The sequence below is a fragment of the Spea bombifrons genome, chromosome 12, assembly GCF_027358695.1.
Source record: "Spea bombifrons isolate aSpeBom1 chromosome 12, aSpeBom1.2.pri, whole genome shotgun sequence".
Lineage (NCBI taxonomy): Eukaryota > Metazoa > Chordata > Amphibia > Anura > Pelobatidae > Spea > Spea bombifrons.
Window position 1 is genome coordinate 16,363,176 of NC_071098.1, and position 21,917 is coordinate 16,385,092.

General features: G+C 42.6%; 1 protein-coding gene across 2 annotated transcripts; it reads left to right on the forward strand.

Annotated features, from left to right (window-relative positions):
• Positions 1–1,091: 1,091 nt before the first annotated feature.
• ABCG4 (ATP binding cassette subfamily G member 4) lies at positions 1,092–19,959 on the forward strand. Of its 2 annotated transcripts, none has more exons than XM_053452468.1 (15): positions 1,092–1,252; positions 2,879–3,147; positions 6,801–6,918; positions 9,974–10,106; positions 10,595–10,645; positions 13,814–13,959; positions 15,208–15,331; positions 15,441–15,555; positions 15,646–15,776; positions 16,426–16,527; positions 16,858–17,026; positions 18,133–18,233; positions 18,820–18,978; positions 19,093–19,211; positions 19,418–19,959. In XM_053452468.1, exons 2-15 carry the CDS (start codon positions 2,925–2,927, stop codon positions 19,641–19,643), a joined length of 1,917 nt encoding a protein of 638 aa, XP_053308443.1. In that variant the 5' UTR covers positions 1,092–1,252; positions 2,879–2,924; the 3' UTR covers positions 19,644–19,959. The 2 variants fall into 2 exon arrangements, with proteins under 2 accessions (XP_053308443.1, XP_053308444.1); XM_053452469.1 differs by having other exon boundaries at positions 1,238–1,299.
• The last annotated feature ends 1,958 nt before the right edge of the window (positions 19,960–21,917 follow it).

Genomic DNA, 21,917 nt, shown 5'->3' on the forward strand with positions numbered 1-21,917 from the left:
TGTAAAAACATGGACATTGCTTTCTGTACCAAAGCTCTTATTTTGATAGAGCAGTATTGCTATTTATTTCAGATGGGGGGGGGGGTAGCAGCTGACACATCCTCCATATCAGATTGGAGTGCTCCTAGTATTCTAATGGTTCTATAGACTTACGGCCCAGGGCCCTGGAAAAACTATCCAGCTCTGGATGACATAGTCTTTGGGCAAGTTCCCCAGGTGCTGCAAGGCAAGGGACGCTCTTAAGCCACCTAACGGCAATGGCCCTGTGCCACCTTCAGCCTCCAAAAGTGTGGCATCACCGTGGCCTTCTGATCACGCCCTGGGCACCAATTGCCCTACTTATGAAAAAAGAAAAGAAAAAAGACTACGGCAATTCCGCAGCAGACAGAGCAGTTCAGCCATCAGAAAATTTAAGGCCAAATTTTTACCTAGGGGCCCTGCTCCATCACAGTCAATGATGTTAATCGTCAAGGTGCCCTCCATATAAAAAAATGCCCTTTCCCCAGACTCCCCCACGTTACAAGCCCCTACCTTGGAAATGATGCATTGATAAGTAAGGTAAGGGTGCAGGGTGGGGGTATATGTGTGGGACTGGTGTGGGGGGGTAAGGGCCCAGGGGGGGGGCTTCATTCGGGTGGATTAGCAGCACACCTCTGACGGCTACCCCGGGTATGAGAATGGACCGCTTTGCCGGGAAGTGATCACATTCAGTTGGAGAATGATGTATAAACTGTTTGTCACGTGATTAAAGAGTAACGCTAGCGGGAGATAATATACACTAAAGATCTGTCCAATCAGCGCGCACACTCCTCTGTTCCCCAGCAGTTAAATGGTTAAAAACACTGAATGGAGGTAAGAGGGAGCCACCGCTTTTGCTGGGTTTGTCTGCGACCAACAACACGGCAAGCCTGCGATTCTAATGCTAGCCTCATGTAAAAGTCTGCATGATGTTAAGACCCCCATAGCGTATATACAGTATGACTGCATAGCGCTGTATTAAAGGGGCTCAGTATGTGTGTGCTGTGTCTTTAAGAGATGCTGCGAGAAGCCCAGCCTCTCCGCCGTCTGCCAGAAGATGGATCTGCATCAGTACCGAGGAGCTGCGAGCGCTGCATGTCTGCATCAGAACCGCGCATTCCCAGGCCGCCCATCCCTAGCATGAAGCCGCAGGAGAATTCCTTCATACAGGCCGCTGGTTCTTCTCCTCTGTCCTGAGAAACCCTCCGCCGATCCCCGGAGGTGGCTGCCCCGGGTAAGGAATAGAAGCGGGGAAGCGCTGACCTCCCGCATCCTCGGAAGGTGAGACGCGGTGGCCGATGGTGCTGGGCAGTGTATACATGAGGGTGCTGGGTGGGGGCAATGTATGGATGAGGGTGCTGGGCAGTGTATGCATGAGGGTGGGGGTCAGTGTATGGATGAGAGTGGGGGGCCGTGTATGCATGAGGGTGCTGGGTGGGGGGTCGTGTATGGATGAGGGTGCTGTGCAGTGTATGCATGAGGGTGGGGGGCAGGGGGTGCGGAATATGGCACGGTGTCGAACGCGTTGGTTTAGCCCAAGTCCGCACAAATCGGACGGATCGGCGGGGATAGGCGTTCCTGTAAACGGCCCGAGGCGGCAGGGGAGGGGCAGCTGCTGGACAGACACCTGTTCGGGGCACAATGCGAGGGGCAGATATAGGGGCCGGGCGGGGCTCATTCCAGTGGAGAGGACAATGCCTGGCACAGGTCTGACAAATCAGAACACCAAGGATGGGAAACATTAAATAGGTTTATTCTTTCTTATCTGGTTATCTAAATGTGTTCCAGTATTAGGCTTGTGTGCAGCTCTGTTCTTGCTTCTGTTCTTAAATTGTGGGTGATGTCATAGGTGTGAATCATAGCCTAACAAGGCCAGCTGTGTCATCAACCTTGAGTGCCAGGGGGTGGCACCTAAAAGGTTAATATGCACATATACATTACTTCCGTGGCCGTCATCAGCGTTTGTATATACTGGATGATTAGACTGTCTGTTCATCAGCTCAATCACTCGAAAAGGTTCCTGTCTCTGGCTTTAGTGAAAGGACAGGAGAGACAGACATTGGAATTCTACATATTAGAGGCTGATTACTATGATCTATCCACTGATACTATGCTGCATTATAATAATGATATGACATATGCTTAAGCAATGTGTGTAGGGTATATAGATATATATATATATATATACAGGGAGAGAGATTATCATATTATCTGTTATGAACACAAAGGTTTAAACTGATGCTGTTAATCTATCCGTTTGGGGGTCCAGGTGAATCTATAGTTTCTTTTCTATAGCCGGCGATATAATTGCTTTGTAATACTATCGTCGTGTGATCAGGCACGGCTCCGGTACTTTGATTGCAATCCAAAGCAAAAATCCAGGGCAGAATAAAGAGCTTCTCTGTACTGTTAGTGAATAGCAATCCACAGAATGAGAGCCTTTCACTTGATAAGAGGTGCCGGTGGAACTGAAGCTTGAAAACAGAAGTTTTTAGCTACATACATTTCTAGTTTCCTGCGCTGCGTTTGCTTTATTATAAACATAGGATGATTACTAAATAAAAAAATACTGAGAAGGGGTAAATAATGTTTTCTAGAACTGGTGTTGAGTTCTTCTGTGCAAAAGGAAATTATTTGCTATGCTGGTTTAGACACGTTGTACCATATATTTATCCTTCCCAAATGTAAAATACTCCATTAGAAACCAAATATCGCCACAACTATTACACTTATTGAAAGGTAAAAAAATAGCTAAAATATTTATCATAAATTCAGTTTGGTAACAGTTCCCGTTGTTCTTGTATTTTTACACAAACAAGAAGGTAGTCAGCATGATGACATTGGGTTTCTCTGTCCATAGACCACTTGGATATCTGTGTACCAGCGCTGTCCTCCTCCTCGTGCAAATGGCAGAAAAGGGGCTTCCCGCACAGACCGCAAGCACAGCTGAAGATGGATCCTGCCACCATCTTCAAGACACAACACTTCTCGCCACTCACTTGAAGAAAGTGGAGAATCACATCACGGATGCGCGACGTTTTTCCCACCTTCCAAAACGATCCGCCGTGGACATTGAGTTTAAGGATCTTTCTTACTCGGTGAGAGAGGGGCCATGCTGGAAGAAAAGAGGTGAGCAGGGGCAACAAACTGGGAAGAGGGAGGGAGGGCAGGAGCCAGGCACAAACACATAGGTTCTAGGCTGAGGTGCATCAGTTAGGATTAAAGATAAAGAGCAGATGTTATGGAGTGCAATGAGGATAAATAGTTACGCTTTCGTTTTCTTTTTGGATAGCTCATTAACTATGTAGTAGGAAGGCTAGTATGGAGGATACTGAGGTGCCTTACCGGAGGTGTACTTGCAGCTGAGCCTCTCCTAGATAAGTAGGCATGCGCTCTCCAGTAAAAGCCCCAGAGTATTCTCCTTAGTGCATATGGATGATTGCTGATAAAGGACTTCGTCCTAGAACGGAAACTCACAAGAGTCTCTAACATCCTCAGATACTGCAGGCATGCATTGAGAGCTTTCATGAGTGTTTCCTCTTGTTGCAGTGTGTCACGGTAACTCCCTGAGGACATATCGGGGTAGGTTTGAGAGGGGGTCGTGGCAGATTCATAGGGCAGCTCGTTTCTCAGCTTTCCAGTCCCCTTGTACGTCTAACTTGCTATCCGTGCTCCATGGGCCTAACTGGGATAAACAGATAAATTCTACGGAGCTGCCGAGCACGTAGGAACTTTGCCCCTGTATGTTATTTAATTCTTCCCACAGGCTTAGTTTCACCACACTGTCCTTATCCCTATTTCCCGTTCCCTGCAACTCTTGCTCTACCTGCTGGCGGCATTGGGAATTATGGAACACCGCCACTTACACCTGGCCGGGAGGAGAGCAGGATTCCCCCGGAACTCTCGGGCTCATTGCAAATGAGGTCTTCTAAAACCTCAATCGGTTTTCCCTCCCCTATGAAGCTCTCAATTGGTATGCTATGTGGGGACAAGGGAGGCAATTGTTAAAGACATCCAAAGATATACAGGGTTTGGGGTCACCCCATAAGGGGATCCTGAGGCACCATGTTTTCCATACACCAGCGTATTTCACAGCAGGGGCCAGGGAGAAGGGCGCCAGGCCGACGGCTGAAATGTGGCAGGACAGGGGAGTGGAGGATATTTAAAGGACTTGCTGGAGGCTCGAGGGTGAGGGGAAAGAAACAACTCCAAATCTGCGACCATCTTAGAGCTCATAGAGAGCGATCGACCGAGCACCTCATCAGTGGAAGTAAAGGGAGTTTCAAAAGGACATGCGAAAGAGACAATCCCTGTTGGGTCCCAACCAACCAGCGGAGATAATACTTCAAGTTATGGCACAAGCTACTGAGGCGATGAAAGGCGGATTGGACCCTCAGCAGGAGGGATCACATCATTGCAAGGTTCGGCAGAAGGAGGTTGGGAAAATTGCCCTACTCCGCGTTCAAGATCTTTGTAGATGGAGAGGACAATATTGTTGGCTACCTCCAGGAATTTGAGAGGCAGCGTGCCTGGACCTGGATACGGCAGGCTCGGTAATAGTAGCAGCCAATTAACTGGACGGGCAGTGGAGGAATACCGTGTGGTTCCCGACATGGACATTACAAACTATGAGAGGGCTAAAGGGAAACTTTTAGCTCGGTACGCCATAACCACCAAAGCCTACAGGATAAACTTATGAGGCCTGCAAAAGTGGGGCAAAGACTCGCATGCAGAATGGGCATACTGCATGCCACGGGCAGCCCAGACTTGGATGCCGGAGACACTGGCACAGCTCGATGAACTTGGTTCAACAAAGGACCTTCCAGGAGCTGTGGTGAGAGGCTTTCCAATGGGAGTAGGACTACCATGGAGAGTTCCTCCCAACCCCTAAGGGAAGGTAGTGGCTCTAGCTGGACTTGCGAATGCCGTTCCTTGGATAGCAGGGCAAGGAGGAAAGGGTATCCGAGTTGGAGGAGCTGATCCAGGCATAAATGATGGTGGATGGTGGATGACGGATACAGGGCTCTGGGGTGGTACACAGCCCAGGTATGTTTGTGGCTGGGGAATGATGATCCAACAGAGGACTGTCACTGTTATTATTTGAAAGTCTTCAAGGAGATCCTGACTTTGGTAACACAGCGGAGTGGTGGAGGGAGGACATCCAGAGTTTCTGGGAGCTGGATATCCCAGACGAACATGGGCTGAGGGCTTATTTGGACTTTTAAATTACTCAAGAATTGGGGGCTGGAAAAGTCATACAGAAAATAGTTAGACCTCGCTGAATAGCATGCCCCAGAGATGCTATAACTCCAGCTGAAGTGATGGCAACAGGGCAGAGTGCAGCTGGTCTCTGCCACGACGCAGCAAAAGGAATTTTTCCTGGAGAAGTGGATGGGACTGTGGTCTCCACTGGCACAGCCCCAGCAGGAGCGCTGGGATTGGGACAGAGCACTGCTGATCTCTGCCCCTCCTACCTATGGCCCTAGAGCCCTATTGGGTAGCCCCAGAGCGTCCAGTCCGGCAGCCCCAAGCAAAGCACTGACATCAGGGTAGAAAACCGCTGATCTCTGCCTCTCCTATCTGTCGCTCTAGAGCCTGACCAGCATACCTGGGAACTCTCTGGGTTTGACCCGGAGATCTCCGTGTGAAGCACCGCTTCTCTGGTTCTCTGGGTCAAGACCCAAATCCTCTGGGTTGCTGGAATGGGGCCTTGCCCCCCCGCTCCCCGCCAATTTTTCCTTTAAATGGGGGTAGTTTAATGCTGATGTCAGCAGGAATGCCCCCAACATCAGCAGGAGCTCCCACCGACGTAAGTGGTGCCACCCACCGGCTTCAGCGGGACCGCCCACTGACGTCAGCCCTGGGCTGTGTCCCGCAAGGGAAAGTGGAGCTCAGAAGTTCCCAGGTATGCTGACCAGCCCCGCAGAGTCTGGTCCAGCAGCCCCAACCAATGCCCTGGCCTTGTGCCAGAGTCCCTCCCAGCATCTGGCCCCAACCACCAGCGACACCAGAACTCAGGATCAGAAAGTACATCTCTCCAGTGCCCTCCCTTATTGGGGGCCCTAGAGCCAGAGGATGTTATAAACCCAGCGGGAGCGCTAGCAGCTGGACAGAAGGATGTCGGTCTCTCTCCACCAGCCCTGGGGGATTTCTATCTAACACAGGTGGATGGGACTACGTCCTCCACCTGTGGTCCCCGGGGATGCCAGGCAGTCCGCCAAGATCCCCAACTCTGTGTCTGTGACCCCAGCTGCACTGCCTTCTCTCCAGCGGCTGAAAGGACTCTGCATATGAGGGGGCACAGGGTGACCAGGAAACCCAGTCTGGTTTGCCCAATCCAGCCGTCTACCAACTAACCTGCTATGAGGGCTCCATGCTCATTAATGAAACCAAGAAACTCTACGGAGCTGCCGAGCGCATAGGAACTTTGACCCATATGTTAGTTAATTCTCCTAACTGGTCCTGGGGGTGCCATGTTTTCCGTACCCCTAGTTTCTATTTCACCTAGTGCTGTGTGTATAAATACAAGTGTCCTGTTCAATAAACCTTGTTTTCACCCTTCACCAAGTTTTAACTGACGTTTGGGTGCGGAGCTATATATCACTGAACACTTAGCAAAAGGGAGAGACTTTGGCGGAGATACTCTGGTCAAATACAGTGCATTCATTCAGTCAAACATGGCATATTAAGAGGATAAGGCAAGAGTCCTGTGTATAAGAAATTATAAAGACATGTGGGATGTTTGAGCTGTGGCTGTTATTCTACTTGTTTACCACTTTTAGGTTACAAAACTCTGCTAAAGTGCTTGTCGGGCATGTTCTGCAGTCGAGAACTTATTGGGATCATGGGACCATCTGGAGCTGGGAAGTCCACCCTAATGAATATTCTCGCGGGATACAGGTAAAATATTCAACAAAATATATTACAAATGGGTATAAGTGAGTTTTGTGTTCTGTAAAATTATAATTTGTGCCACCTAATATAACTTTACATTATATGGGTAGCCAATCAGGAAGGGAGCTGTGTGCGCAGATACAGAATATTCTCAATAGAACAGGGAAGGTATTCTTTTATAGCAAATATCTCAAAACTTCCCTTGCAGTGATTTAAATGTTTATGCTGATGTGATAATGCAAACAATCTATTTTTCTGAAATTGGTTCTAAAAGAGACAGCCCTTTTGTGGATGTAGGTTCTCTGGCCTTTGTCACTGGTTTTCTTCTCTCGGTAGGGCAGGAGAGTGCTGCTGCTTGCCAGTGCGCTGGAGGGTCCAGAAGTAGCTGATGGGATATAGGATAGTTCTGCAACTTTTAGGGCTGTAATGCGCTGTGATACATTCATGCTTAGTGATCGTTCTGTACTCCAAGAGAGAGGGAAAAGAAGAAGTGGTACAAAGAAGGATATGTGCAGTGGCGTATCCCGGCCTAGGCCGGATCCAGATCCAGGGGGACTTATCTCTCTCGAGCGAACAGCCTCCCCAGTGTCTTATCACACAATGGGCTGGTTACAGGGAGATCTGCAGAGCCTCCATAGGCTTCATTAAAAGGCACTGCATGAGCCTTTAAGATACACTGCGCCAGGATGTGATATATGGCAGCCCCAAAGATAAATAACAACACTGGATACGTGGCTGTAGATCATGCTGACATACTTATATACACCAAACATTCTAAGCACATAGAAAAGAGGGACATTGGGGGAAGAAAGGGAGATATAAAGATGGTCCCAAGAAAGGACAGTCTCCTCTAAAGAGGGACATACCAGAGGTAAGGTTTGGGCCTATCGTTTAAAGATATAGAAAATGTTAACAATGGGAACTATGATCCAATCTACCCAGATATTCTTGGCACCGCTGGGATAGTCTACCATGACTGTACATTTTACCTCACTGACAATAACATGAGTCGCATAGAGCAGAAACACAATGTCGGCTCTGGGTGTTTACATTTTTCCCATATCATGGAAGGATTACCTATTTGTGTAAATCCATTTTGTGCCTATATTATATACTTAATCATCATGATGTTTTTCTCTTTTTATAGTTTAATACATTTTTTATCAAAATAATATCTGGTTTTATGGACATTGTAGCTATTATTACACAACTTTTATGTAGCAGATAATATAATACTGTGATTAGTATCTCAGTACTGTGTGCATAAGGCTATATTTGCGTTAGAACTGGGTTGAATGCACAATCTAACTCTTATAGGCACCACCTTGTCCTTGGACTCTGGAAAATACTTAGGGAGCCTAGTCCACTAATAGACAGACAAAGTTAATTTTAGCTTTGTACATTTTTTGGCACGGCCCCAAAGACTCACATAGCATTCATGTCGTACGCCAGTCAAAGCATAATCTTCTCTCTGCTAGTGCCCAAGATGTATAATGTATGATCATGAAGTCGGTTGCCTATAGAAATGTTTCGAATAGTTGTCTGTGAGGATGCAAATGTGTTTTACATCAAAATGTTTACTTTTCATTAATGATACATTAACTTATGCCCTGTAGCCCTGTTGTTGGAAGGGGCATCTTTAATATGGAATTGTGAAAAGGAGAACATAAATAGACACATACAAGTAGATACTATAGCATCACATACTCTCTGTGTTCACAAATGTTCTTGCTGTTATATGTAGTTCTAAAAGACCAAATATATGTCTTTAACCCCCTGCCTGGTTTTCACACACAGGCAGAATCAGAGATAGAATGGTGCTTGTGTTTTCCTAGCCTCCCTTTTGGCTTCTAGATTGCTATTTGTGGCATGTATGGTGTGAGATGTGACCTTACTGTCATTATTTAATATGTTCTTCTGTTGGGTGTATTTACCATATCAAGTAGAATGCTCAATTCCTTTAATCCAGAAGAAGAGAGCTTGTAGCTCCTCAGCTGCTACTGAACAAGTGCAGGACCATAGCTTTAACACTCTGTGCCTAGATTTGGCTTTACTTTATTCCAGAACATTTATTCCAGGGAATTAGAATATCCTTTCTATAGGTCACATGACACAGGAGGACCTTACCTGGGTACTGAGCACAGCTTCTGTCTTTCTACCTTTTATTGCTTTTAAGAAACCTTGCCCAGGCTCCCTGGTTCCTATTCAATTACAAAGCAAATGCTATTTATTGAGTTGATGCAGATGGGGTAAAAAAGAATAGATAATTTGCACACGGGGATAGTGCTACATAATGCTGCTCATCTCGTAGGCCTGGCTGTGGTGAGGTTTTTTAACGTGACTAAAGCCATAGTTATAATGATACCACATACCTCCCACAATTGCAAACGGCTAGGTTGTGGCTAGCAGCATGGCTAATGGCGAGGCGTTACTTAGACATTTTATCTGAATTTTTGGTTATTGAATAACTATTTATGTACTAAGGCATTTACTAGAATAATTATATATTTAGCACAATTTAAGTATCAGCTTCTATGGTTTCATTTCACATTAATGTGAACTTTAGGGCTGTAAACATTGTTATAGACTCTTATCCAGCAAACTTTCTGAGCTTCTAGCAAGGAGGAAAAGACAGATTGTTCCTCATACGTAAGGAAACACTGATAGGTCTGATATGATGTGGCTCTTTTCTTCCCTTTTGTGCTTATCTTATTCAGCGTGAACGATTTTAATCTTATACGGATTCATATTTTCATATCTTTTCATCAAGATTTCACACTACATTGAATTATTACTGTATACGGATGAATGCTCCTTTGATAAGGAACGTAGATCAAGCTAACATTCCAGTGGGTGTTGGAACTAACAGGAGTTCATGCAGACTTTCAGAATTGAATATCATTCAATAAGGCAAAAGGAGCGCAAAAAGTTCAGAATCACAAAACAAATGTGCCTCTCTGTATACTGGACAATCTGCAGTACTACCTCATTGCTTCATATCATATAAGATGGCTCCTGAGTTTTAAATGAGTGATTTTAAAAGGTTCCGTGTATATTACAGGGAAAGTGGGATGACCGGACAAGTTCTGGTGAATGGGAAGCAACGTGAACTCCGCACTTTCAGGAAGATGTCATGCTATATCATGCAGGACGACATGTTATTACCACATCTCACTGTCAAGGAGGCAATGATGGTGAGAAGAGAAAATTGAGTAGATAAGTATTAATACTAATACAGATACTGAAACCAGCAACAATAGGTTGTTCCTAATAAGAAAAATGATCACATCACTCAGCAATATATATTTTTTAAAAGTACAGGAGAGGTGATAAAAGTAAAGTCAATTCTCGTCTTGTCAGACCCCTTCAATATATGTAATGTATTAAGTGCTGCGTAAATTGTTGGCGCTATATCAATAAAAGATAATAATAAAGACTGGAATTTTGGCGTGGATTAACCATGGGGCAAGGACCCTGCTAGGAAAGGGGACAGCTTCTGCTTTCAAGACAGCATTATTTTTATAGATAGATTGCAGCCTCACAATTATAGGTGAAATACCTTCTTGGATACTTAGAGCTTAATTAAAAAATATTAATATGTATTTTTGGTATATGTGCCTGATTTGGAAAATGGTTTAATGCTGGCTAAGTAGCTGACCTCATGAAATGTAATTTCCCCCAGGTCTCAACTAACCTGAAGCTCAACGAGAAGATGGATGTTAAGAGGGAACTGGTGAGTAAACATTTTACGGGCGCAGATGCAGAACTATTATTGCCCTTATTTACAGCATGTGGAATAAGTTTGGACCTTAATATTTGTGTGCAGTCAACCTATTAGGTCATTCTGGGAACAAAACAATAAGGCTAAGGTAAAAAAAAATGCATTACTAGTATCACATTAAATAAGGGCTTTTTCTTAATGTGGTGCTAATTTGACAATTCTTACCAAACTCATGGAAGGTAAATAGTCTTAGATTGTTACAATTTCAAAAGAGTTGGGGAAGCTATAAATGATAACTTTGTCAACCAATATAGGCATCAATATGATTTAAGATGGATACAGTGAAATTCAGAATAGCAAATCACTTTCCCAAATTGGTATTTACCAAAGGTTGCCTATTTTCATAATCCAATCTATCCAGGTCTTCAGAAATTCCTCACGGTACCCAACTCTTCTGGATTAGCCAAAATATCACTCAAAGGGGGGGAGTTACCTACCTAGTTGTCAGGAACTGGGTCCATACAGACAACTGTAATGACCCAGAGTGCCCAAAGATGGTGTTCCCTAGAAAGTTGGACAGCAGTCTACAAGCCACCACAAGACATTACCTGGAGAAATGGATCTTGGAGGTGTTTTCTCTGATCTGCCACAGATTAGGCTAACTGGAGACTGATTTAATGCAGCTCAATGCAATGTGAAGCAGCTAAAACCTTATTTTCTGTGCCTGACAATAAACTATTCCTGGGATTATTAACTAGATTATGCTGTTCTTTTGTATTGATTCTGAGCAGTGCAGAAATTTCACAGAGAAGGAGCTTTAGTGATCCTTATTGCTGGAAACTGTGGTATTCATAAATGGTGAAGATGCCAGGAGTGACGCCAGTCCTTTTAGGACCTGTAGTCTGTCCAGTTACCCTTGGGTTGAAATTAACTGTGTGGTACTTGAAAGGGTGCTCTTAATTAAAAAAGTGCAATCTGAAAAGCTAGTTACCATCTGCTTGAAAGCTGGCCTGGTGTGAAGCTTGAGGATTCCTCTGTCCAATCTTAAATTCACTCTCTGCTGAAGTTTCCCCAGGAGGGTTTCAGTAAAGTTATGCAAAGTTACCTTCAAGCCTTTGGTCTGATTACCTTCATATAAGAAGTTGTCTGGTCATCCCTGGATTTCCCAGATGATTAAATTAAATACTTAATAACCTGATGGAAATTACCCTTGTGCCATTAGGCAAGTCTCTTTCCTGCTTTTGACTTTAAAGTCTGTGTTTCTTGTATCAGTAAACTCAATGAGACAATGAGAGTTACAAGCCCTCTGCATGAATTTATCAACTTATTCCAAAGGTGGTCTCTAGATTCCATAGGCAACAAGAGATACATTTGTCTGCATTTTGAGCAGACTCCGTCAGGGGAGGGCTGGCAGCCTAAGGCCTGGGGGGCAAGTCAAGTGAAGTGGCTCCGCCCCCTCGCACTCACCTTTCACCCCTCACGCTGCTCCCATCACTATGCGGCCATCAGACTGCTGGAAAACGTATCTAAACGGCCGCTGGGTGCTGATGCCACCGGCTGGAGCTACTTTAATCCTTTTTTTATTTATTTAATATGCCGGATCGGCTTGCCATATTAAAAATAAATAAATAAAGTATTAAAGTAGCGCCGGCCGGCAGCATCAGCACCCAGCGGCCGTTTAGATTAGATTTCCAGCAGTCTAATGGCCGCGTAGTGATGGGAGCAGTGTGAGGGGTGAAAGGTGAGTGCTTGGGGGCGGAGCTTTCACCCCTCACGCTGCTCCCATCACTTGGCGGCCATCGCATACGGCCGCTGGGTGCTGATGCCGCAGGCCGGCGCTGTTTTAATACTATTTTTTTTTTCATTTAATAGCCGATCCAGCTTGCCATATTAAACTTAAAAAAAAAAGTATTAAAGTAGCGCCGGCCGGCGGCAGCATCAGCACCCAGCGGCCGTTTAGATTAGAATTCTGGACTCCTTAATGGAGATTGTAAAGTCTCCATACTGCATGGACTGCACCTTGGAGAAAGGATCTCAGTCACTGGACCTATGGTCACTAGATTGATGACATAGGACATCTCCAAGACTTACATGGCTATAGGGAAAAAAACAACTCTGATATTGAGGGCCCATAGAACAAGGTCAGTTGCTATGTCTCAGACAGGAAGCTCATAAGTATGGCAACAAACCTACACATAATCTCCACATTTACACTGTAGATGTCTTATCATTAAAAAAGAGGCAGTGTTTAGAACGAAGGTTCTTTAGGCAGTGACATTCTGATTCCACTCCATTTCTTTAATACATTTTTCTTCATGATAATTGCTGCGGGGGATACCAATGGAAACAGAAAATCATACAGATTCTTTTTTTTAGCCTATCTCCATATTCCTCACCTGATAAAATTAATTGCATTTTGTATTGGTGGTATGTCTCTTCAGTTACACACGGTTGAATAAAGAGAGGAGGGGGGTCTTGTATAATTTGTCTCTCTAAGATAATTGCTGCCACGAAATGAGCAAGGAAAAGGGATTTTTTTTTATTTTACTAAAGGATTTTACTGCTGAGAAAAAGCAAAACCTGAGGCGGCGAAACAAAGGAAACGGTGCAAAGAAACCTTTCATTCTAAGAATTCTGTTCATGAGCCTCTAAAAATAACTAGATTTTCCACTAGTCAACAAGAATCCAGCAGCCAGTGAAATCGCAGAAGTAAAGGGCTTCGTTAAAAAGATCATCGAGTCAAACTCATATTGCTTTTTACTTGTGTACTGCTATAAGAGCAGTATGAAACCAACTAACTAGTAAAAGATTACCATAGATGTTTAGGCAGACGAGTATTACTATGAAATGACCTTTTAGCAGTTCTCCAATAAATTTCAGTATTCATAAGGAATTTTATAACATTATAAATTAATGAAGTATAATGTTCATACAAAATAATGTGAAATGCGTCTCTTCTGGAAAACATAATCTATTCACCGCTTGTAATAAATTATTTATTTGATAAAATATTAAAATCGTCTTTTCCGTTGCCTATTTTCTGCTGAACTGTCCTTCTGTCTGTCGCACACTGCATGTGTTATTACATAAATGTTTTATGTTTGTTATCTTCTACAGCTAATGCACGAGACCCGTTCACTTTTGTAAAAAATGATGCGTATTGTGGTATTTACTATGCAGGTGAATGAAATCTTAACAGCACTGGGTCTTCTGGAGTGCTCAGGAACACGCACTGTATGTCTTTCTGGGGGGCAACGCAAGAGACTGGCGATTGCTTTGGAGTTGGTCAACAATCCACCTGTTATGTTCTTTGATGAGCCAACTAGGTGGGAAAGATGGAGTTTCAATTTCCTCCTATACAAATCACTTATCTTTCTATTGCTACACAATGAAAAATATATCTATCTATTCCTTCAATACGTGTGCATCTACTTGTTTCCAGTTCAGGGACGAAGGCACAATCATAAGATTAAATACATTACTGGATTTATGTCCCAAGTACCCCTGGGCATAACTGCTACAGAAGCAAATATTTGACATTGACAAAAAGTGAGCCTGGGCCTGGACCGGCCATTGGGAAAGACAGGCAAATATTTTGTGAGCTGGTGCTCAATGAAGTCCCCGCATCCCTGTATTGCCGGTAGTGCAGCAGGTCCCGTTTTTCTAGTGTGTGCCCGTTGACGGAATGCATGCGGCTGCCCAGTGCAATGTGTACGGAGCACAGAGCATGTCTGCTGGCTGTAAAGTTCCAGGGGTTATTTTATTTCCGAGTCTATCCATAAGAAAGTTCACGTGCAGAAAAAAACACAATAACTCTGCACTCTGCTCTGGATCTGTCACTTTTCCTAAATCCAACTTTTTACAGTTTAGTACCCGCGTAATGGTGTTTGAAGATAAGAATAAACACCCACTTTATGTCGTTTTAGATCTCAGTTCCCACAAGCTGCTTGATTTTTCCTCCACATGTAATTATTCCTAAAATGATCATCGCTGTTTATTCATTCTGGCAGCCTTTATATAATGAGAAGCGAGATAACTTCAGGACAGGATATAGTTTACATTATGCCAGCTGTGCCACATGTAGACACTGATCGCATGTTTAAAGAGACCTCCAGCCATAATATGCACTTTAGCGCATATACTTGAGTGTTCCCTTTAAATTAATACCCCACCCGTGAATGCCTAAGCCCTCCCTGTGCATTAGCCCTGCTAGCCTATGTGTACATGCACTCCAACACTGGCTTGCTCTAGAGATCCGGGGGTATAATGAGCTACAGCTTCTACTTCCTTACAGCTAAAGAATGAATATTAAACACTCGCAATATGCTATAATATGCATTATTTATTGATGGGACTGCATGGTGGCACTAAACCATCACTTAGTAAAGTAAGCAAATATCTCTAAAACAATTACTCAATATGCACAAACTATACATTGTTTCGATAAATGTAGTTATGCTAAGACTTCTTTACGTATCATTAGGTGCTGATACATTTTTAGATTCTTTCCATATTTCTTATTGTTTATGTCTTAACCCTTATTCTTCTTTCTCTTCATTCACACTGTTTCACAGTGGCCTGGATAGTGCATCCTGCTTCCAGGTGGTCTCTCTATTAAATTCTCTAGCTCAAGGAGGACGTACTATTATTTGTACCATACACCAACCTAGTGCAAAGCTCTTCGAGATGTTCGACAAGGTCTGTATGATTACCCAATTGCTGGTTTATTTCATATATATTTGTGATGATGTGTAACATGTAGCAGGCATGTTTTACATAAAAGATTGTTTGTTTTGTCTGATTTCAGCTATATATTCTCAGTCAGGGGCAGTGTATATATCGGGGGGCTGTGACTCACCTCATTCCATACCTGAAGAAGCTGGGACTCCACTGTCCTACCTACCACAACCCAGCTGACTTCAGTGAGTCTTGTGGAATCTATTGCACATAATGCCTGTGCGTTTTGCCATTCAAAGTAAATGCAAACCGTAACTACTTTTCTACCGCTACAGTTATCGAGCTGGCTTCAGGAGAGTATGGAGATCTGAACCCAGTGTTGTTCCGTGCAGTGGAAGATGGTATGTTACCCATTTCCAGAGAAAAGAGCAAGCCAGCCAAGAGAGACCTTGACCTCTGCCCAAACGTGAGTAACAATGCCCACTGCGTCAGTAGGATAGACCTCAAGCAACTCCCAACTTCAGTAATTGGTGTATTTTAACCCATCCTTCTGTTTACACAGAGTTTTAGCTCTCTCACTTTGGTATTGATTACGAATGGCCAACACTAGAATGTTTCTCCAATTTGAAGAGCTGAGCTGACCCTGTATAATGCATAATTCAGTGTGGGTCGGCAAGCTCTTGTTGAAGCAGAAGTTAACTGGAGTTGGCTCTTCATACTTTATAGAGAAGGACAGCTGATTATTAATATAGCAAACTGTTGAATCACTGGTGTCCATACGGTAGTACTCTCTACTGTTCATAATTGTCCCATTGGTAATTCAAGAGCACTTCTCTGACGGCATCTGCAAAAGCTTCTAGGATACTTTAAATAATGCATAAATAAAAGATACAGTAAGAGTTAGTTCAACATTTTACATGGCAAATTATGCACAATGTCTGTTAGGATTTCAATGAGTTACAAAAATTCACCATGTGCAATCCTGGCGACCTCTGAGAAATGTTTGGAAGGAAATAAAACAGTTAAATAAATGTATGAATATTATACACACAGTCATCATTTGTATGTGAGACATACACAGATACATCTACAGATAAATGTCACTGTTTCAACAGGATGTCTCCGGTCATGTTGAGAGCCACACGTTTGCTACCAGCTCATGGAACCAGTTCTGCATCCTTTTCAAACGAACATTCATCTCAATCTTCCGAGATACGGTATAAATGGAGGGAGTACCAATAAGTGGCCATCAGACGGACTAAATATTTGGTGGGGTTGAGAGACCTCATCTATATGGTTTGAAAACCCATTTGGGGTGGCAAGGCATCTTTACATAAAGCTATGCCTACTGTACTGGTTTCCAGGTCTGCTAGTCTACTTCACAGGGTCTAATATGTGATATTTTTCACTTTACGAAGCCATTCCCTTTTGTGTTTGATGTGCCATTCTCCTCATGGTATTTGGTGACTAACCCATACTGCTCTAATTGAAGACCTCTTTATATATATATATAAAATAATGCTACCTTATCTTATTCTTTACCTCAGGTCCTGACCCACCTGCGCTTCATGTCTCACCTGTGTATCGGTGTTCTGATCGGGTTGCTTTACCTGCACATTGGAGATGATGCCAGCAAAGTGTTCAATAATACTGGCTTTCTTTTCTTCTCCATGCTCTTTCTGATGTTTGCAGCACTTATGCCCACCGTGCTGACCTGTAAGAACATCTAATACTCCGCAGATCTACTCCTTTGCTGTCTTTGTTATTCCAATATTCTGATTTCTTCACATTACACCATATCCCCCATCTATATAAAACCAATCTATATCTATATCTATATAAAACCCCATCTATATGTAGTTTCATCGCTTTTCATTTTTTTTTGGTTATGTGAGTTTGTTTCTTTTCTTTATCTCTTGTTCCTTAAACATTCCTATCACATATAATCTTAATCCCACATTGTGTGTGTGTGGGGGGGGCATATTTAAATAGTATATCACGTTCCTATAATTATCCTACCAACAGGGGTATAACAAAAGCCCCTCAAGCTCAGGGGCACCCAAGATTCCGTGTGCAGAACTGGGCCTTTTTAAACTGACCCTAATATGCTATTAATGATGTCTTTAATATTTAATTACCAAGCATACACAATGTGTTTGTTGACATACCACTGGCTCATATTTAGAGAATTTGCTTCATAATATATATTTCATATGTTCAATAACATGTTCCAAGCCACCGACATTAAGATCCAAAACAGGATATATATGGAGGCAGGTTTTTTTGGAGTGGGTTTTAGAGATGGTTCAAGGAGCCTATACATTTTAAGATACCTCTGTTTTCAAGATACAGCACGCAATAAGCACCTCCTCGTACATAACATCGGGAGAGCTGTATATGGTAGGTACCAGTGACTGCAAACTAGTGTATTGGGTCATGTCCTGAGTATGTGTCACTTCCATAAGCAAAAATGTTCGTAAGCAACATCTATAGTTAATGGGCCTGCACATTCTGTATATAGTTTTTTATTCTTATTGTTGGTCTCAGAGGTCTGGCACATACTTTTTGCCTTAACTTTTGCTAAATGAGAGAACACATCAGAAAATGTAAAACTACCGGTACTTGCATCTCCCGCTGCATCTCAAACAGATAGTTGCGTAATCCAACGTCAGTCATGGGCTGGTCCCAGAAACTCCAATTATACTGCCATTTTTTCTCATTGCTTACCTTTCCCTTTCGCATTTTCTCCCATTTTATTCCTCTCATTTGTCTAACTACCTACCTGATTTTACCGTCCTACACTTTTCATTATTCTCCTACAGTTCCCCTGGAGATGTCTGTCTTTCTCAGAGAGCACCTTAATTACTGGTACAGTCTGAAAGCATATTATCTTGCCAAAACTATGGCAGATGTGCCCTTCCAGGTAATTGACAATAAAAATGTAATTTATGGTAACAGGGTATACGCCGATGTGTTCATTACAGGGGAACTGTCGCTGTCACAGCTTTTAGGAAAACTAGATTCATGACTACCCATAGCTTGTTCAGTTTTGTTTTTCTACCAGTGTAAATGTTTTGGAGATGTTTTGTTTAAACGCTAAGGTCATGGGAGCCGAGGTCAGTGGCAGCCTGTGTTCTTTCCCTTCTCCTCATCCAACCACTACAAATGTTGTATGAACCAATAAACAACAATTAGAAAATTAACAAGAGATAACCCAATGGGCAGGAATAACCATGTAGGTCTTCAGACAAGGATTTAAAGATGTTTCCTCATAGTATATACTGTAGCTAAGATGGTTTTTAATATATACATTCCTTAAAATTGCATATTTTTTGTAAACACAGTTACATGAGTTTATTTAGTATATGAAATCTTGTATGCCGACTGTGAACACCTATGACCAACACTATGTCCTCGCCCCACTTCAGTGCACTCTTGGTATATACTGGCATTTCAAATCCATGACCTCTCAGGTGTGCTGACATTGTTTGGTTGTTTCCCTCTTGCAGATTGTTTGCCCGATGGCATATTGCAGTATTGTTTATTGGATGACTGGTCAACCCCCTGAAGCCACTCGTTTTCTCCTTTTCTCTGCTCTTGCCACTTCCACTGCTCTCGTCGCACAGTCTCTGGGGCTCCTTATTGGTGCAGCATCCAACTCATTACAGGTAGAGCAGCCTGTTCAACTTATTATATATATATATATATATATATATATGGCTGTGTGTGTGTGCAGAATGGCCTCTTAACCACACATCATGGCTTTTTTTCTCTCTGTAAAGGTTGCAACTTTTGTTGGTCCAGTGACTGCAATCCCTGTACTGCTATTCTCAGGTTTCTTCGTCAGCTTTAAAACCATCCCAACATACCTCCAGTGGAGCTCTTACATCTCATATGTCAGGTAAAGATGACAAGAATTATGTACAGAAAAAATGTACCACAAGATATTATTTATATATGAATTCTGGAGGTTTGTAAAAAAGACATAAAACAGAACGTCCCAGAAAGTAGGACAGACGATTGCACCTCCAGCTGCATGGAAAATGGCATACTAAAATATAAATGTTTCATTTGTTTTGTTTCTTTCCTGCTCATTTATGTTGTCAGATATGGCTTTGAAGGTGTTATCCTGGCAATCTACGGCATGGACCGGGCTCCCTTACAGTGCCGCGAGCCACCTTGTAACTTTCAGCTGCCTCAACAGGTCTTACAAGAACTGGATGTTGAGGAAGCCAAGCTGTATGTTGACTTCTTGGTGCTTGGAGGCTTCTTTATTGGATTACGTCTTCTTGCATATCTAGTGCTGCGTTATCGTGTCAAATCTGAAAGGTAGAGGACAAAAAAGGGGATAGAAAGATGCCATTACTAGGACACTAATTTCAAACTTACCACTGGAGGAAAAACTTGAGAAACAAAAATCATCAGGAAGAGGTCCATGTATGTTTAACATTCCTTGTGCAATTTACTATCATCATAGTAAATTTTGCTCTTAAAATGATTTACAAGATCTTTTTTTCTTTTATTATTATGAATTTATTTTAATTTGTGTTTGTCATATCTCCAAATTTCTTTCCAAATAATTGACATTGTATTTCCACTGAATGACTATTATTCTATCATCTTGTTCAGTCTTTCTGATATTTGTTTCTTCCCATCTAATTCTTACTTTATGTTTTGGTACAGCCTCAACATTTTCTGTGTATCTTTTCCTCTTTTTTTCTCTTGATCATTCTGTCTCTTTACGATTTGCACACTCTGAGTGGATGTAAGCAATATTAAACCAAAATTCCTCTCTGCATCAGACACTCTCAAAAGACAAAAACATACAAAAATGGACAAGAAACCTACTGCCATGTTGCTAAGAATTACAGTTGAAATATAACCTTATCTTTATAATGCTTCTGCAGCGGTGTACACATGCTGTTTCGCAGTACTCAACACTTCTCAAGTGCTCAACTGGCAAAATACAACCGTTCAGATCTTCTAATCTAAATTTTGATGCCTGAAAGCCATGGATTTAATGCATCTGGATGCTTTTTTCTAGGACTCTGTGTCCAATATACTCAAATGGAGAATCTCACAATCTTTCTTCAAAGCACGTTCTTGAAAAGTTCCCCTTTCCAACTGCTGCTAATATTTGCCTTCAAATCTTTGCTATGGATTGCTGCAATCCCAACCGATGGTGCTGCAGCTCGGCTCCAACTCTTTCTCATGCCACGTGTTATACGCAAGACAATTTTTAAGCTTCATGGTTGTCTTCTCACTATCATATTATAAAACAGGGTTTGTTATTATTTTATGAATGGTAATATTTTTCCAAATATATCACTGTATTTATGTCAGCTGCCTGTCATTACTTTTTTGTCTGTACATGTTAGCTTTCACTGTTAATTTATACTAGAAGAGTAAAATGTTTTCTCTAGGAATCCTCTAAAATATTAGATGAAGATTGGAGGCAGAGCATGCTTTAAATGAAGTGGGGGAGAATGTAGAGTTCTAGGCTCGGTAATCCATCATCCATTAAGTTGTTTGGAAAACCAATTCCTGGGTAAAAGTAGAAATAATTTCAAGCCTCACAGTACATGTGATGAACATAATCATAACAGAAACAGAGACACAAATTTCAATTCCAGTAAAGGATTTCCCGTTTGTATGTTCCCATTCTGTTTAACACTGACAAGCACATCCTGCATATTCCATCCCATGGATGCATTATCACCGCCACTGAAAAAGGTAAAGGGGAATGGCAGGCCTTACTTGAGAAAGGTTGAGAGATATAAAGATATCTTTAAATGTATTAAATAAAATATATCTATATATCCAAGCTTCTGAATCCTAAGTCATTTGGAAGGGCGCTGGAACCTATGCATGTATATTTACTTTTATTGATTTAGTGCTTACAGATGTACTTGGTTGTATACAGTTTACAGTTTTATAAGGGGGCTGTAATAAGTGTAGTCATATAATAAGTACAGTAGTCTACCGTATATAAATTTTGATCGGGGGAAGGTAGGTATGAATATATTAGGGAAGGAGGTCCCTGTCCCATAGAGCTTACAGTCTAACAAGTAGTAGGGAGTGGGTGGTCATAAAGATATTATCAGGGGAGGAGGTAAGTGCAATCTGTCTTGTCATTTCAAGTCAAAGTATGTGGATTGCTGTGGTGCTACAATAAAAACGTATTTTACTTTTAATATTGTGGAGAGCTGAAGCTTGGTGAAATAAGGTGGTGGGAAGTTTTTAAAATATGGGGAAGGCATTTAGCCTAGACAGAGCAGCAGCTGTTAAAGGAGCAAAAGATGCCCACTAGGCATGTAGGTAGATGGCAGGATATCAAAGATGAAATACAGAATGAGGGCAAGCGTTGAAGAGTCTATAAGGTTGTTTCAGGGCAGGGGTGGCACCGGCAGGCTGTTTAAGGGACAGAGATCACACAGGCAGGCTCTTTAGGGGACATGACACAGACAAGCTGCTTAGGGGCAAAGATGGCACAGACAAGCTGGGACAAAGGTAGCACTGTGGGAATATTGCTTGTGAAGTAGGGGGGCCCTGTGGTTTATAATTAAACCCCTGATATGGTGTTTGGGCACATGAGCTTAACCACGCT